Here is a 15,590-nt window from a genome sequence, read left to right on the forward strand (position 1 = left end):
AATCACCCCTGTAATTTTTTTGGGGGGACGGTGGTCTGGCTCCTACACTTTCATCCTGGCTCCTAGATTTTAGAAAAATTTGTCAAGCCCTGCATTATATTGACTGATCTCAATTTTTAGGTTTTAGAAATAATAATTACAGATGATCACAGCTAACCTCAGATATTCTGTTTGTACATTATTTCCAGTGTATACTGACTTTCTTATTGATGTGTGATTTTAGGTTTAAGGCTTCCAAGTATTACAACATGTCACAAACTGGAGAGAAGGTCAAGGTAGGTTTTGTAATAATAATAATAACAGACAGCATATGTCACTACTGTATTATAAATACCATGGCTTCCAGAGGTATGCAGTCGGGAAGCCGGCGGACTTAATCCCGACGGCCGGCTTCCCGACTGCTTTATCCCGGCGAGGGTTAAATGACAGGCGTCTAAATCTAGATGCCTGTCATTTTACCGACGCCGGGAGAGCTGCGCCCGGCATCCCGATCGAAGAGATGCAGAGCGCGGACAGCCTGGGGGCAGGGTTAGGTTTAGGGCTCCCGGGAGGGACTTAGGGTTAGGCACCCCCCCCGGGAGGTTAGGGTTAGGCTAGGGGAAGGGGGACTTAGGTTTAGGCGGCGGGGAAGAGGGGGTTAGGATTAGGCACTTGAGGGGGGATTAGGGTTAGGCACTGGGGGGAAGGTTAGGTTTAGGCACCCCTAAGGATGGTTAGGGGGGGAGGTTAGGTTAGTCAATACTTCCTGGGGACGATCGGGATTTTCACTCATGTCGGGCAGCCGCTGTCGGGATTCCAACTGCCGGACAAGCGAATCATACCGATTCCCTTCCAGAGAACCATATAATTCTCCTATCCGTCCATGTCCTTCACCAATTGTCATACTTTTGGCCTTTCATCCTATTTTATAAACATCTGTTATGCAATTTTATTTTGGACACATTTTGACAGAACTCTCCTTCCATTTCTCCTAGTTTTCTGACTCTGCTGGATATGTGGGATTTGCCAACCTACCCAACCAGGTTCATAGGAAGTCTGTGAAGAAAGGGTTTGAATTCACTCTCATGGTAGTTGGTAAGTTAATAGGCAAAAGACAAAAACAACCACAAACCTTAACTAAGTACTGCTTTTATCTATGCTTCTCACACATTGTTATATATTTATTATTATAATTCTTCCTTATTGTAATCTCAATTCCTTATACACAAGGCTTCTAGAAAGGAAATATTTGCCTTTTAAACAATTTTGCACTACTGACTGACCCAAAGTATCCACTTATGTGGGCAGTTCTCATTTATTTACATTACAAAATTATAGTTAATATGGCCTCAGGTCTGTCTGAAACCATCTATGCATTCTGCAGACCAGTGATAAATGCTGGGTGCACAAATATGCAAGTTTCCCACACACCCCAAGCAGCTATACACAAGAGGATTAATGGAAGCATACTTGTGCCTCTACAAGCCTTTTATGTATGTTAATACATATAAAAGCTTTTACCCTGCATAACAGATGTACCTCTATCATTTTGTAGGTCTGCCTCTATGTCAGTGGGGAACTCCACATTGTTAGAGGGACTGTCTTCTATTCCATTGAGCTACAAACCATTCTATATAATGCACACCTCTGTTACATGTTGAATTTTAGTAATATTTACTCCTCAAAATAAATACCTGTTCCTATTTGCTAGCTAAGTCTCCAGTGTAGTATAGAAACTACTTATATTTTTTTAGGTGACTATCTTTGAATCCTCAAGTAAATTGTATTGCACCTGGCAGTGATCGCACTGAGCGACAAACTAAGTGGGTTCCAGGGACCCGCTAAATTTAAAAAATGGGGTCCTACCTGGCCATTTCTGGGTCCCATTATAATTTATGCTTTAGAGCTCCCCATATGCCCCGCAGACCTTCCCACATGCCATCACACATCCCCACATACCCCTGGAATGGCCATCTGATACCCCCAATAGCATCAGTTTTGTACATAAAGGTCAGACAGCAGTACCCATTGACAATAATGGGGACTGCAGTCTGCTGTGGTAGTTAGCCTTCTGCAGGAGATTTCTGTTAAATCTTCTGCATTAGACTGTAGCAGTGATACATAAAATTATGCAGAAACTGTAGTTTCTGCATAATTTTCTGAAAAACCGCGAACCAATAAATACTTAAAAATATACCAAAAAGATTTTCTTCTCTTACCTTTGAACAAAAATGTTTAAAGAATTATCTGCTTCTAGCTGTGCACTTTTCTGTCCTTTTATTCTGTGGGAGCTGGATGGGGGCGGCTGCACTCATGCTGCAGGTCCTTATGGCTCCTCATCTTGATGTGTGGGATGCAGAGTTGGGACAGGAGTAGGAGGTGGGCAGCTGGGAACAGGAGTAGGAGGTGGGGAGCTGGAAACAGGAGTAGGAGGTGGGCAGCTGGGGACAGGAGTAGGAGGTGGGGAGCTGGGAACAGGAGTAGGAGATGGGGAGCTGGGAACAGGAGTAGGAGGTGGGCAGCTGGGAACAGGAGTAGGAGGTGGGCAGCTGGGAACAGGAGTAGGAGGTGGGCAGCTGGGAACAGGAGTAGGAGGTGGGGAGCTGGGAACAGGAGTAGGAGGTGGGGAGCTGGGAACAGGAGTAGGAGGTGGGGAGCTGGAAACAGGAGTAGAAGGTGAGGAGCTGGGAACAGGAGTAGCAGGTGGGGAGCCGGGATCAGGTGTAGGAGGTGGGGAGCCAGGATCAGGAGTAGGAGGTGGAGAGCCAGGAACAGGCAGAATCACGGAATCCGAGATTATTGGTGGAGTGGAGCTGGGGACAGGAGTAGGAGGTGGGAAGCCGGGGACATGTCTAGAAGGTGGGGAGCAGGAAGTGGGGAGCCGGGAGGAGGAGGTGGGGAGCCGGGAACAGGAGGAGGAGGTGGGAGCCGGGAACAGGAGGAGGAGGTGGGGAGCCGGAACAGGAAGAAACAGGGAGTCAGATTATAGGTGGAGGGGAGCTAGGGACAGGAGAAGGGGCTGGGGGCCATGTATTAGATGTGGAGGGAAGCCACGCACAGGAGGAGGGGAGCTAGGGACCGCAAAAGTAAGCAGGGACAGGAGAAGGGACTGGGTGTAATAGAGGTGGAGAGGAGGCAGGGATTAGAAGCAGAAAGCCAGAGACTGCTGGAGCCAGGCACGCTGCGGTACCCTCCGTCGTCATGCACAGCAGGCACCCAGCTGGCTATTCTGAAACTGAGGCTGACACCTCAGAAAGCAGGCAGGGGCCTGCTCCTCCATGTGAGCCTGGTCTCCGCTCCAAGCAGCAGGAGAGGCGGCAGTGAATGACATTTCCTCCAGCACCCCCAGACCCTGTTTGTATTATTAGCAACAGTGTCACCGCTGCACATTGTAACCAAACCAACTTCAACCCGCTATCGCACCAACCCCCACCCGCAGCGCTACCCTCTTTACACATACCTGTGCCAGGGTGTGCAGCCACACGCGCAGTGTCTTGCCTGGTCCGCGGTGCCTTCTGTAGACAAGGTGCCGGGTGCAGTCTTCAAGCCGGGCCGCAGTCTTCACTATGGGGGCCGGGCCGGAACGCCAGGGCAGTCCACTCCAGTTCACCTTCTTTTTATAGTCCTCCCTGCAGCTGGGCCAGGGGAGACATGTAACCAGGAGCCAGGAGATTGGCCGGCAGCCAAAACTCCCCGGTCCTCATTTGTGGATAAAATACGCGCGCACATATATGCGATCACTGACCTGGCTTGAAGATATTTTTGCAGAGTACAACTAAGTGAGCTGGGGAGAGTGAGTGGTGTGTGTATGTATGTATGTATGTGTGTGTGTATATATATATATATATATATATATATATATACACACACACATGCTCTGGCAGCCCAGGCTCCTCCTCCTCCAGCCACAGGCAGGCAGTTTTTGTTTGGTGCAACAGGAGCCGGCACTGTTATTAGGGGCTGCTTAAGCAGCCTCACACTTCGATTATTTTCTTTCACTCTTTTTTTTGTTTTATGAGTAGGCAGCGCCAGACGTCCTCCACCAAGCCCTGGCACCGGTGGCCGCAGCACTGGCGAGTGGGTCCGCAACTTCGGCCGGGTCCTTCTTCACAGCAAACACAGGACCGCAGTTGGATGCTGTGGTGCAGGCAAGTCCCCCCGGCACGGCTCTCACCACCGACTGTGCTGACAGCGGGTGGCCGGGTCGCCCGCACCCCCGCTAGACCACCAGGGCACCCGGGTAGTGAGAGGCCCTACTTAGTAGACGGCCTTTGCCATGGGGCTCTATGTCAGTAGGGGGAGGTAGGCTTGCCCCGTTAGCTCCTCCCCGGCCCATGGTATGTTCCCTTGCGGAGGCTTCTTGCCATTGGGTTACTTTTCCTCCTCTCTCCTCCCTGTCACAGACGCTGAGCGGCCATTGCAGTGCTTTGCTGCCTGCAGTTGGTCTCTGGAGAGCTGGGCTCCTGTCTCCCTGTGTACCTCACTTTCAGGTCTTATTATACAGTTTAGCTCCATCCAGCTGACTGGGATTTGGAATGTTGAGCACTAGCTGTCTATTTTTATGCATTGAATGTGACTGTGTGCTTGTTCTCATTTCCAAAGCTCTTTTACTTATTCTACCTGTCAGTTCTTCTGTTTTTCTCTCTGATACCTTCGTGTATACTGTGTGAGGGGTTCATTGAATTCTCCCTCTGCTAAGCCCCACTTATTGTTTCATTTGTGCAGCCCCTACATTCATTGCACTGTTCCTTCGTGCACACCTTTGTTTTATAACTTGGTGTGTGGGAACTGCCCTGGAATTCTGGGCCTGATTCAGATGCGGTTGCAAGGCTGCATTCGCACGCAGCCTGTCGAAGTTTACATTCTGCGCAGTGTGCGAACCAGCCGCTGCGATCGGTTGGGAATCGACAGCAGCGAGCATGCAGAGGCTTCATACAGTGATTGACAGGAAGTGACCGTTTGAGGGTGGTGGTCAGAGGAAAGCTGGTGTGCCTGGGCGTCTAGACGCCGTTTCAGGGGCATGCATAATTAGGCCCCAGCGACGGCATACGCATCCGAAAGTCTAGTTACACGCACAAACATTAGCAATGTCTGCGGTAGGGTCAGGTCAACCACAACTTGTGCGTGTGGGTCCGATGGTTCCTGATGTTACCGATGTTTTTGCTGTCTTGCGAGAACGTCAGTGAAGGGAAGTAGGCGGCATTATGTAGTGTTGGGTGTCTACTTATTGTGCTGTGGTTACATTGTGTATGCTGTCATTAGCATATTCTTGCATCGACAGGCTGCGTGCGAACGCAGCCTTGCGACTGGGTCTGAATCAGGGCCTCTGTACCATGCCTTCCAAGAATTGGGCATATACAGTTGGGTGTGAGGTTTAGCGAGGTAAAAAACCTTGCTCACAGTTTTGGATTACCCTGGGTATGCGCATTCCTGATACTCGCGGTATCCAATAAGAAATAAATTGCTCTGACACCCATGCGGCTTGTTAAAAAAAAGAATACTCACCAGTCCAGGGGACCTCCCATTGGCCTCTCCTCTATTTTGTCACTGGGTAGGGGGCTGCTGGGATGTAGTTCTTCCAGCGCCGGTTACAGGGACACACACTCACAAACACACACACACTGACATACTCAGCCTACTGCAGAAGACCCGGCTACCAGCGCTGGAGGAAGAAGACACTGCTTTGGAAGGTGAATAATTAAGGATTAATTATGCTAATTGGAGGCTTCCATTTGCTTAATTAGTCCTCAGAGGGGTTGCCATCAGGGTCCCAGAGCAAGTCCCACTGAGTTTTCCTAAAATCAACGATCTTTGGAAAAATCAGACTTGCTCTGGAGGTGTGAGGAAAAAACTTCCCAGTGCTCAAAAACTGAAAAGCCCTGCACCTAATTGAATAGCAAAAATTATGCACCTGCTGGTGCCGGATTTTTGCTATTCTCGCACATAAATGAATATGCCCCTAAAGCAGTCAAGGAGGTGGAGGCTTTTGTGCTGCGCACTTGTAGAACTTTTTCTGCTGGTCTTTCCTCACAGGACATGGTCCAGGATGGTCTCTGTATCCGGTGCTGCACAGGCACTCAGTGTGAGGTCCCATCTACAGCTTCCAGCCAGGAACCGGCTTGGACGGCCTCCCTGTCGCAGGTAATTTTACAGGTGGTTGATCGCCATACATACCCCTACACCTGTCCTCCCTAATATGGGGGCCAGTCTTCCCCAATTATGCAGTCTCATCTGCAGACACCCGCTCTGGAACTCTCATGGATGAGTTCCTTCTCCCAGTCAGTGCAGGGTTTAGCGCAAGTGTCCGCTTCAATCCAGCAGTTGCTAGATAAGGACCGTGCTTCCTGGCACGAAAGCTCTGCCCCCCTGGCGGGTTATGCTTCAGACTCTGAAGTCTCCTCAGACCAGTAGTAGGATTTATCCGTTGCTTCAGATGGTGAGACCTCCTCTGTCCAGAAAGAATCCTTGTTTCAGGTGAATGTAGTGCCTTAGTTAAGGCGGTTAAATCAGTGCTTTCGATTGAAAACGAGGAGCCGGCCCCTAGTTGCAAAGCTCCAGTTTTCAAGCATCAGAAACGGGTTTTGGTAGAATTCCCTAACTCTGAATAGCCTGAAGAACTTCTAGTGGAGGCTTAGGCCATTCTTAAGAGGCGCTTTCAGGTCTCCAAGTGCATCGCTGCCTTTTGTCTGCTCTGGGCCAGAGGATGCAAGAGCATAACAAGTGGGAGTCTCCTCTCCCAGTTGACGCATATTGCCTGCCTAGTTAAGAGCTCTACCCTCCCTATCCCTAATACGGCTTCCCTTAAGGATCTGACTGATAGGATGTTGGAAACTTTCATTAAGGTTATTTATTCTCCATTCGGATGCTATCGCACGTCCGGCCTTTGCATCTGCTTGGGTGGCTAAAGCAATCGGCACTTGCGCTGATGCCCTGGAAGAGGGCCTTTCTTCTGGTACCCAAAGAAACCAGTTATTATCTCTCGTGTCACATATAAGACAGGCAACTTTCTATCTTGACAAAGCGGCCCTTGACACTTGTATCTTAACCACCAATTTGTCAGCTTCCTCTGTCTTTGTTCCTGGCGCGCTGACACAGACTCCAAAAAGGCCTTTGAGGTTCTTTCTTACTTTGGCGACGTTCTCTTTGGTCCAGAATTGGACAAGATTGTAGCCACTTTGGCGGTTTCCAAAACAGCGTTTTTTTCTTCTGCAACAGCCCCTAGGGCACAAGCATCTTTTCACTCCTTTTGTCCTCAAGAAAAAGCCAAGGACCAGTCTTTTTCTAGGTTCCAGAATTCTTCCTCCAAGCCCAAAAGCAAAGAGCCCTGGTCTGCCAGCCGACAAGCCGGCTGCTTGACGGGGCAGACTTCCACCTGGGGGACCGGCTTCTGCTTTTGTCAGAGGCCTGGATGGCGACCACGACAGACGCCTGGGTACACGGTGTAGTGTGGCAGGACTATGCACTAACCTTCCAGGAGCATCCTCCGTCAAGGTTTTTTCCCACAGTTCTTCCAGGGGATCCAGGAAAAGCAAAAGCACTGTGGGAATCCATTCACTCTCTGCTAGCAGGTCCCCAGGTTTTGCATGGAGACTCTGCATTCCATTATTCTGGCGCGGGAACCGGGGGATTTCATAGCCTCCTTGGACATCCAAGATGCCTATTGACATGTTCGTATCCGGATCAATCAGCAGCGCTTACTCTGGTTCGCGGTCTTGGTGGAACACTACTAATTTCGGACATTGCCATTTGGTCTTTCCTTGGTTCCTCGTGTCGTCAAGGCGACTTATTTGCGGCGCAGAGGTGTGAGGATCCTTTTTTACTTGGACGATCTACTTCTGGCCCAGTCTCCAGACGTCCTCCGGGAACACCTCTGTCTCGCAATAGATCTTCTCCAATCTCACAGATGGATCATCAACTGGAAGAAATCCTCCTTGACTCCGCACAGGAGATGCTCCATCTGGGGGCCTTGCTGGATTCCAGGGTTCAGAGGGTCTTCCTCCCTGCAGACAAACTTCGGGAACTACAGGGCAGGATTCACAGGTTCTTACATCACCGCCGTGTGTCAATACACTCCTGCATCGGATCCTGGGTTTACCTGTCTCTCCACCTTCGACATGGTGGAGTATGCCCAGTTACACTCCCGGCCACTGCAGATGGAGGCTCTGGCTCACTGGAACAAATCCCATCAACAGATCAAACTGCAGACAATCATCCTATTTTGGGGGTCCACCTCTCCTTCGTGTGGTGGTTCCAGGGGTCCCATTTAGACAGGGGTTGCCCCTTTTGGATTCAGGAATGGGTCCTCCTCACCACAGATGTAAATCTTCGCAGGTCAGGGGAAGTGACCTACCAGCAGTACTTCCAGGGTGCATGGACGGCTCAGGAGAGTCGCCATCCGATCAACGTCCTGGAAGTCTGGGATGTCTTCAAGGCTCTCTGTCTAGCACAGCAGCTCCTTCAGTATCGCCCAGTCCAGGTACAGTCCGACAATGCGATGGCCGTCCCTTACATAAAGCATCAAGGCAGCAGTCGCTGCGCCATGAAGGAGGTGAGTCGCATTCTCAGCTGGACAAGGCGTCAACTATCGGCTCTGTCAATAGTCTTCATTCCCGGAGTCCAGAATTGGGAAGCTGACTTTCTAAGCCACCAGGATGTCCACTCGGGCGAGTGGGCTCTTCATCTGGACGTCTTTCAACTTCTGGTTCGTCGCTGGGGCCTGCTGGACATTGACTTGATGGTGTCTCGACACAACCACAAGTTGCCAAGGTACTTCTCTTGCACCAGAGATCCAGGAGCTCTTCTGGTGGATGTCTTACCGTTTTGGTGGGCCTTCCATCTCATGTACATTTTCACCCCAAACTCGCTCATTCCGTGGGTTCTCCGCAAGTTGATGTTTGAAGGCGGCACCATGGACCTGGTGACTCCCTATTGCCGTGACAGGCTTAATACACAGATATTCAGAGCCTTTCCATCGACGCTCCGCTGCGTCTTCCTCTACGGCCGGATCTACTGTCACAGGGCCGTGCTTGCACCTGGATCTGGCTCGTCTCACTTTGATGGGGTGGCTCCGTAGACATCATACCATGCTGCCTGTAAGCCCTCCTTTGCTAGGATTTATCATTGGGTTTGGCGTACATACTACTCCTGGGTTCAACCACTGGCCTTAGCCCAGGATCCTTTCGGCTTTCCCGAGACCCGCTTTCTAAAGGCGGGTCTGGATTTGGGCCTATGCCTTTCATCTTTGAAAGTACAGGTTTCGGTCCTTTCAGTTCTCTTCCAGAGACAGATTGCCTTGATGCCTGATGTACGGACTTTCTTTTAGGGAGTGCTCACGTACATCCTCCGTTCGTTCCTCCGGTGGCTCTATGGAACTTTGCTCTAGTGCTTCGTGCTCTTCAGTCTTCCTCCTTTGAACTCTTAGACTCAGTGGACATTCGTTGACTCACGTGGAAGACCATCTTTCTTCTGGCCATTGGTTCGGCCCGGAGAGTGTCAAAATTAAGCGTACTGTCGTGTCACTCTCCGTTTCTAGTCTTTCACTAGAACGGGCCGTTCTTCGGATTCGGTTAGGCTACCTTCCGAAGGTAGTTTCCGGGTTTCACATCAATCAGGAGATTGTGGTCCTGCTTTTTTGAGTCACCGGATGTTTTCTGCGGAGGAGGCCTCTTTAGATGTTGTGTGGGCCCTTTGGATCTATGTGGAGCGTACTAGGGATATCCGTATGTTTAACTCTCTTTTCGCACTGTATGGCTTACACAATCAGGCCTGACCAGCTAGGAAACAGACCTTGGCTAGATGTCTCCTTTTGACTATTCGCCACGTGTGCCCCGGCCGTGGTGACTGCTCATTTCACCAGGTCGGAAGGTACCTCTTGGGCGTCTCGTCGTGGCGCCTCTGCTGATCAACTTTGCTGAGCAGCCACGTGGTCTTCTGCTCAATTATTTCTCAGATTCTATTCTTTTGATACCTTCCCCTCTGCAGACGCAGCTTTTGGGCGGAGGGTTCTCTGCAGTTTAAGAGTATCTCCTCCCTTAGGGGAATAGCTTTGGGATGTCCCAGCATAATCCCTGTGTCCTCTATGGAGTGAAAAAGAAAAGGAGATTTATGTTCTTACCTAGTTAAATCCTTTTCTTCGAGATCCATAGGGGACACAGGGTGCCCACCCTGACGCACCTGGCTTGCAGGGTTTTCCTCTGTTTCTGTTTCCCCTGTTCGTCTCTTCAGGTGTGTTTGTGTGTGTATGTGCCGGTCTTCCTCCTTCTGCTTGCTCCTGCCTTGGCCTTGCTAAATTAACTGGCCTGCTTTGGGCTGGGGGTGGGGTATAGGGGAGGAGGAGCCTGGGCTGCCAGAGTGTCAAGAGTTTAACTGTTTAGTGCCCAGACTCTACTGCCATCCTGTACCCAGCGTAATCCCTGTGTCCCTTATGGATCTCTAAGAAAAGGATTTAACTAGGTAAGAACATCAATCTTTTTCCAGCAGAACAGTGCCCAGAGCATCACACTTCCTCTGCCGGCTTGCAGATAATAAGTTCATCCTTGTGCCATCTCTTTGCCAGGTAAACAGCACATACGCACCCGGCTGTCCACATGATGCAAAAGAAAACGTGATTCTTCAGACCAGGCTACCTTCTTCCATTACTCTACGGTCCAGTTCTAACAGTGACGTGCCCATTGTAGGTGCCTTCGGTGGTGGACAGGGGTCAGCATGGACACTGGGCAGTCAGCGACTATGCAGCCCCATAGCAAGCTGCAATGCACTGTGTGTTCTGACACCTTTCTATCATAGCCAGCATTAACTTTTTGAGCAATTTGTGATACAGTGGCTCTTCTATGGTATAGGAGTAGATGGGCTAGCGTTCGCTCCCCACTTGCCTAAATGAGTCTTTGGCACCTATGACCTTGTTGCTGGATAAATGGTTATCTTTCCTTGCACTGCTTTTGGTAGTTACTAACCACTGCATACCGGGAACACCCCACAAGACCTGCCGTTCTGGAGGTGCTCTGACCCAGTTGTCTCACAATTTGACTCTTGTCAAAGTTGCTCAGATCCTTATGCTTCCCCATGTTTCCTGCTTCCAACCTATCAACTTCAAGAACTAACTATTCACTTGCTGCCTAATATATCCCACCCCTTGACAGTTGCCAATGTAACGAGATAATCATGTTATTCACTGGACCAATGTAAACATTATGTTTTGCAATGAATTACATACATTTGTGTGTGTATTTTGTACAGTTTGTTTTATACAGTTTGCCATATTCCAATATTAAAAATCCATTTTGCTTGCAGGGGAGTCTGGGTTGGGAAAATCTACTTTGATCAACAGTTTGTTCCTTACTGACCTCTATCCTGAGAGGTACATACCAGGAGCTGCAGGTATTCACTGTGAAGGATTTATCTCTTGAATGTTTGTGCGCCTATCTTTCCCTGACATAAATTTTTCTCTTCGTTTATTCACAGTTGTGTATCATTGAGATCCCTGTTGGCTTTGCACCAGAGTGCGCACTTGTAATGTTTATCTCAGCAGTGTAAAAATATGTTTTAACTGTACAAAGTATAAAGGGGATTTTATTTACAATCTCATGTTGAAATGCTTTTCATATTTTGATTCCATGTGGATGAGATCATAAACCCGTATATAAAATACCATTTAATGCAGGGGTGGCCAGATTTTTGGACTTTGTGATCTACTTATAAAGCTAAAAACCTTTTGTGATCTATGCACACTTGCATGCGGCGCCAGCCCGAAAGAGGGGCATGGCGTGCAAAAAGGGAGCGTGATTTTGCAGCAAGGGGCATGGGGTCTGTCCTGCCAAAATCATACATTGCCCCCACAAAAAAAACAACACATTAGGGCATATTTAATTGGAGCGAGGGTGTATCTGCATGCTAAACGCTGCGTTAGTGTTACAGCCGCTGACACTGTAACATAGCATTTCGCATGCAGATACACCCGCACTCGCTTACAGAATATAGGCATGCTGCATATCATTTTAATCAGCAGAAGCTGCTTGTGCTAACTATTCTCATTGCATCGCTACAGAGTCACGAGCGAATGTTTAATGAGCAAGGAGACTAGATGTATGAGGACACATCTGTAGATGATGATTACCTCCCAAATCACAATCTGCAAATAACACAAGCTTCAAATAAACAACCAAATAATGTCCGAGATGTAAAAATACAAAGCTTACATAGCTCAAATAACAATATGAGCTGCTGTTTCCTTTCAATTATAAATATTTATAATTTATTTTCCTACTTTCTTTGGTTGGTTGAGTTATGTCTTTTTGTTTGAATTCACTGTAGAGAACAATTCAGTTAACAAAAAGACTGTAGTGACAGCACTGACCTCTATGAAGCTTAGGCTGAGCTGCATTGCCTTCCTCTCTGTATTGTACAATAAACCTATTCTACACCCTTAATGCACCTTCCTATAAATACCAGATGGTTTATTCATTGTTTTAATTAAATGCCGCTCATTTATTTCATGTTATTTGTCTGACACCTGTTCGTTAGTGGAGCATAGAAATCAGTGACACCCGGTGTGGGGATAGCTGAAGTGTGCTGCCAAAAGGGAGCATGGTCTTGCGGCCGAACCCCCGTTCTCATCACTTGGTAGTGGTGGTGGGGGTGCAGTGCCGGCTCCCTCACTTGTGACAGGATCAGAGTGCTGCACTTAATGCTACAGTGCAACACCCGGCTACTGTCACTGAGGGGGAGTCGGCACCTTGGTGTTACCCCTCGGTGGGTGACACCCGGGTGCGGCCCGCACCCCTCTTGTGACGCCACTAATGGAAACACAGTGAAAAATCCCCCAGCACTTCTGTCCACCAGTAAAAAAGCTACTATTGTATTTGTACCTAAAAATGTAGAAATCTTCGTTGCACGCATTTATAAATATATGATACTACTTGATAGGCTACTTCACCACATTTCAGCCTCTGTGGAGTACTAGCTATCTACAAGTAGAGTCCCTTTATTGGGTTAAATATTTATATTATTTTAAGTTACCAGGCACTGCCTAAAATGGTAATACAAAGACCAGTCCTCCCAGGTAGCTCTGATCCCATACATGTCCTTAAAAACATTGATACATAACAATGTTCTACTGGTGCCTCCATGAGAATCTTGTTTATTTGTTCCATATAGATATACTTATAACCATTGTCTATTGCATATCAGAATTGTTATATGTACGATAATGAAACTTACACTCTTTTATAATTGATTTAATAGAGAAAATTGAGCGAACGGTTCAGATCGAAGCCTCCACTGTAGAGATTGAGGAACGCGGAGTGAAGCTTCGCCTGACTGTAGTGGACACACCAGGTTATGGTGACGCAATAAACAGCCAGGACTGGTAGGTGGTGGAGCTGGTGGGGAGCTGTGAGAACTGAACACATGTTTTTGGTATAGAAGTGAATTTGGATATTTTGGTATAGCAATATTAGTAAATGAGAGCTGACAGTCCATAATTTGTACCGTGTACAACAATTGGTTTGTAGCCATTCTAATACATTTAAAATTTTTGGAGAAGATTGAGGTGATTTATAGTGGAAGGTGTGAAATGGATCAAAGCAAATAACACACATGCAACCGATGCTTTAATTTTCCTTAGCTGCAATGTTTGGTCTATTTCATATAAAATTGAAGGTAAGTTTGTTGTTAATATTGTTATTTTGTGTTATGTTGCCATAGAAGTGCCTGGCACACTATGCTTACATTACTTGAACACCACCCCTCACCTCAGAGTGCTATTTCCTGGCTAGCTCTTGAGAACTGTACATCCAGTGACTATAAATGACTTGCTTACAAAAACACAAAATCATGGTACAATGAATAGAACACAGGTTCTCAAACTCGGTCCTCAGGTCCCCAAACAGTGCATGTTTTCCAGGTCTCCTCACAGAATCACAAGTGAGATATTCGCTGCACTTGTGGATCTTTTAAAATGTGCCAGTGAGTAATGACTACACCTGTGCACCTGCTGGGTGATCTGCAGAACGTGAATTGTGTGGGGTCCTGAGGACCGAGCTTAAGAACCACTGGAATAGAACAATGTGTAATGCACATACGATCAATATAGCATATGTTATTTCACAGCATTCGTGTTTATACTACACATTTAGCATCTGTTTTTGCTCCATTTTCTCAAAACCCCTTTATATGTTTTAATAGCAATTATGCAGTTGGCTTGTAGAAGGATAAGTGCAAAATGTGTAAGGTCATTTAGAAGAACAAAGCAGTGAATTTGAAGAATATTTAGAATTTTGCCTTTATTGACCTCTTCCTTTTTATGCCCCAGTAAAAGTAGCAAAAGGGATTTTGTGGCTCCAGCAGAATAAGGGTTAAATGGGATATATGTAGCTTACAGTGGGTAGGTACTGTACGATGTGCAAAGGTCCCCCCTTTCCTTCCGTTGCCGTCGTGCCCCTGCAGGAGCTCCCGGCCAGATTATTGTGTTTCAAGCAGCTCTTCCTGTTGATTGTGTGCTAATTCAGCTTGTTTATTCCATTGAAATGTTTCTGGCTGCCCCTACTTGGATCTTTGTGACCATGTACAGGTCACATGCATCTGCTCTAATATGAAATCTGGAGCCACCACGTGGATCTCTTATCACAAAGTTTGTTCTGGAACACTTGTTGCTTTTAAACAAAACTGAATTCCATCGAATGTAATCTGATTTACTGCCGTGGGATTGTAGCCCTAAATTCTCTGTGTATTGTGCAGAGGGAATCTTGGTCAGCCTGTGGTCCGGATGAGAACTATTATGAATGTATAGAAAATATGACTTATTTAGAGTTCCCTGTGTTTTATGGAGTTGCCTTTTCTTGCTCTGTACATCGTTTCTTATATCTGTGTTACATCATTGTGTTACAATGATGCTGCCTTTAAAAGTTAGAGGCCTTTGTGTCAAGTAAATTGACATTTGTGCAGTATATTAAATGTACATTTTTTTTGGCTTTTATAAGGAAAACCGGCATGAATAAAATAAATATACATTCTTGCAATTCGTTCAGCCCTGAAATTATACACTGTCATTTACTCACTAACCTTCTCATGATTATCGCACAATGGCCCTCATTCAGAGACGGTCGCAAGAAGTGAGCGCTCGTTCTGAATGAGGGCGGCCGCTTCTATTTTTTAGTGCGGCCTCCTGGTCGCTAGCTAAGCTGTGGGTTACCACCCACAGCTTAGCGACCGATCAGGTTGATGGTCGCAATGGTAAAGACCATCGCGACCATCGGGGCTTCGACGAGACCCTAAGGTCGGGTCTCGGCAACCGCAAGCCCCAGGGAGCTCCCTGCTCTGATCGAGCAGGAAGCTCCCCACTGACATCACTGCTGATGTCAGTGTGGCCGCCCACAAAACAGCAAGCGTTCCTTAAGGAATGCCTCCGTTTGTGAAACCCCCCACAGGCCCCGCCTACAAAACGGGCCGAGCTGTCGATCAACATCGACAGCCGGCCCTTTTGTAGTGAGCTCCGGAGCGAGTGAGTTTCTCTCTTGCTTCGGGGCTTGCACACGCGCGGTGCGCCTGCTGCGCGTGCACAGGGTCTAACCATTGAGCCGGTTTCGCCCGCTGAGCGCTTGCGACCGACTCTGAAT

The 15,590-nt window shown here is 47.8% G+C and overlaps 1 protein-coding gene across 2 annotated transcripts in view; it reads left to right on the plus strand.

Moving 5' to 3' along the window:
* Window positions 1-15,590, plus strand: part of LOC148519293 (septin-2A) — a 131,711-nt gene that overhangs the window by 16,740 nt on the left and 99,381 nt on the right. For both annotated transcript variants that reach the window (XR_015878949.1, XM_088476660.1), the window contains exons 2-5: window positions 224-275; window positions 975-1,074; window positions 11,269-11,355; window positions 13,219-13,342. Coding sequence is in view for 1 of the 2 variants with exons in the window: in XM_088476660.1 (XP_088332786.1) it covers window positions 249-275; window positions 975-1,074; window positions 11,269-11,355; window positions 13,219-13,342 (338 nt within the window). In the remaining variant the exon portion in view is untranslated. The remainder of the gene's footprint in view (window positions 1-223; window positions 276-974; window positions 1,075-11,268; window positions 11,356-13,218; window positions 13,343-15,590) is intronic.

Source organism: Taudactylus pleione, unplaced genomic scaffold (assembly GCF_031769625.1).
Source record: "Taudactylus pleione unplaced genomic scaffold, aTauple2 ptg000191l, whole genome shotgun sequence".
Taxonomy (NCBI): domain Eukaryota; kingdom Metazoa; phylum Chordata; class Amphibia; order Anura; family Myobatrachidae; genus Taudactylus; species Taudactylus pleione.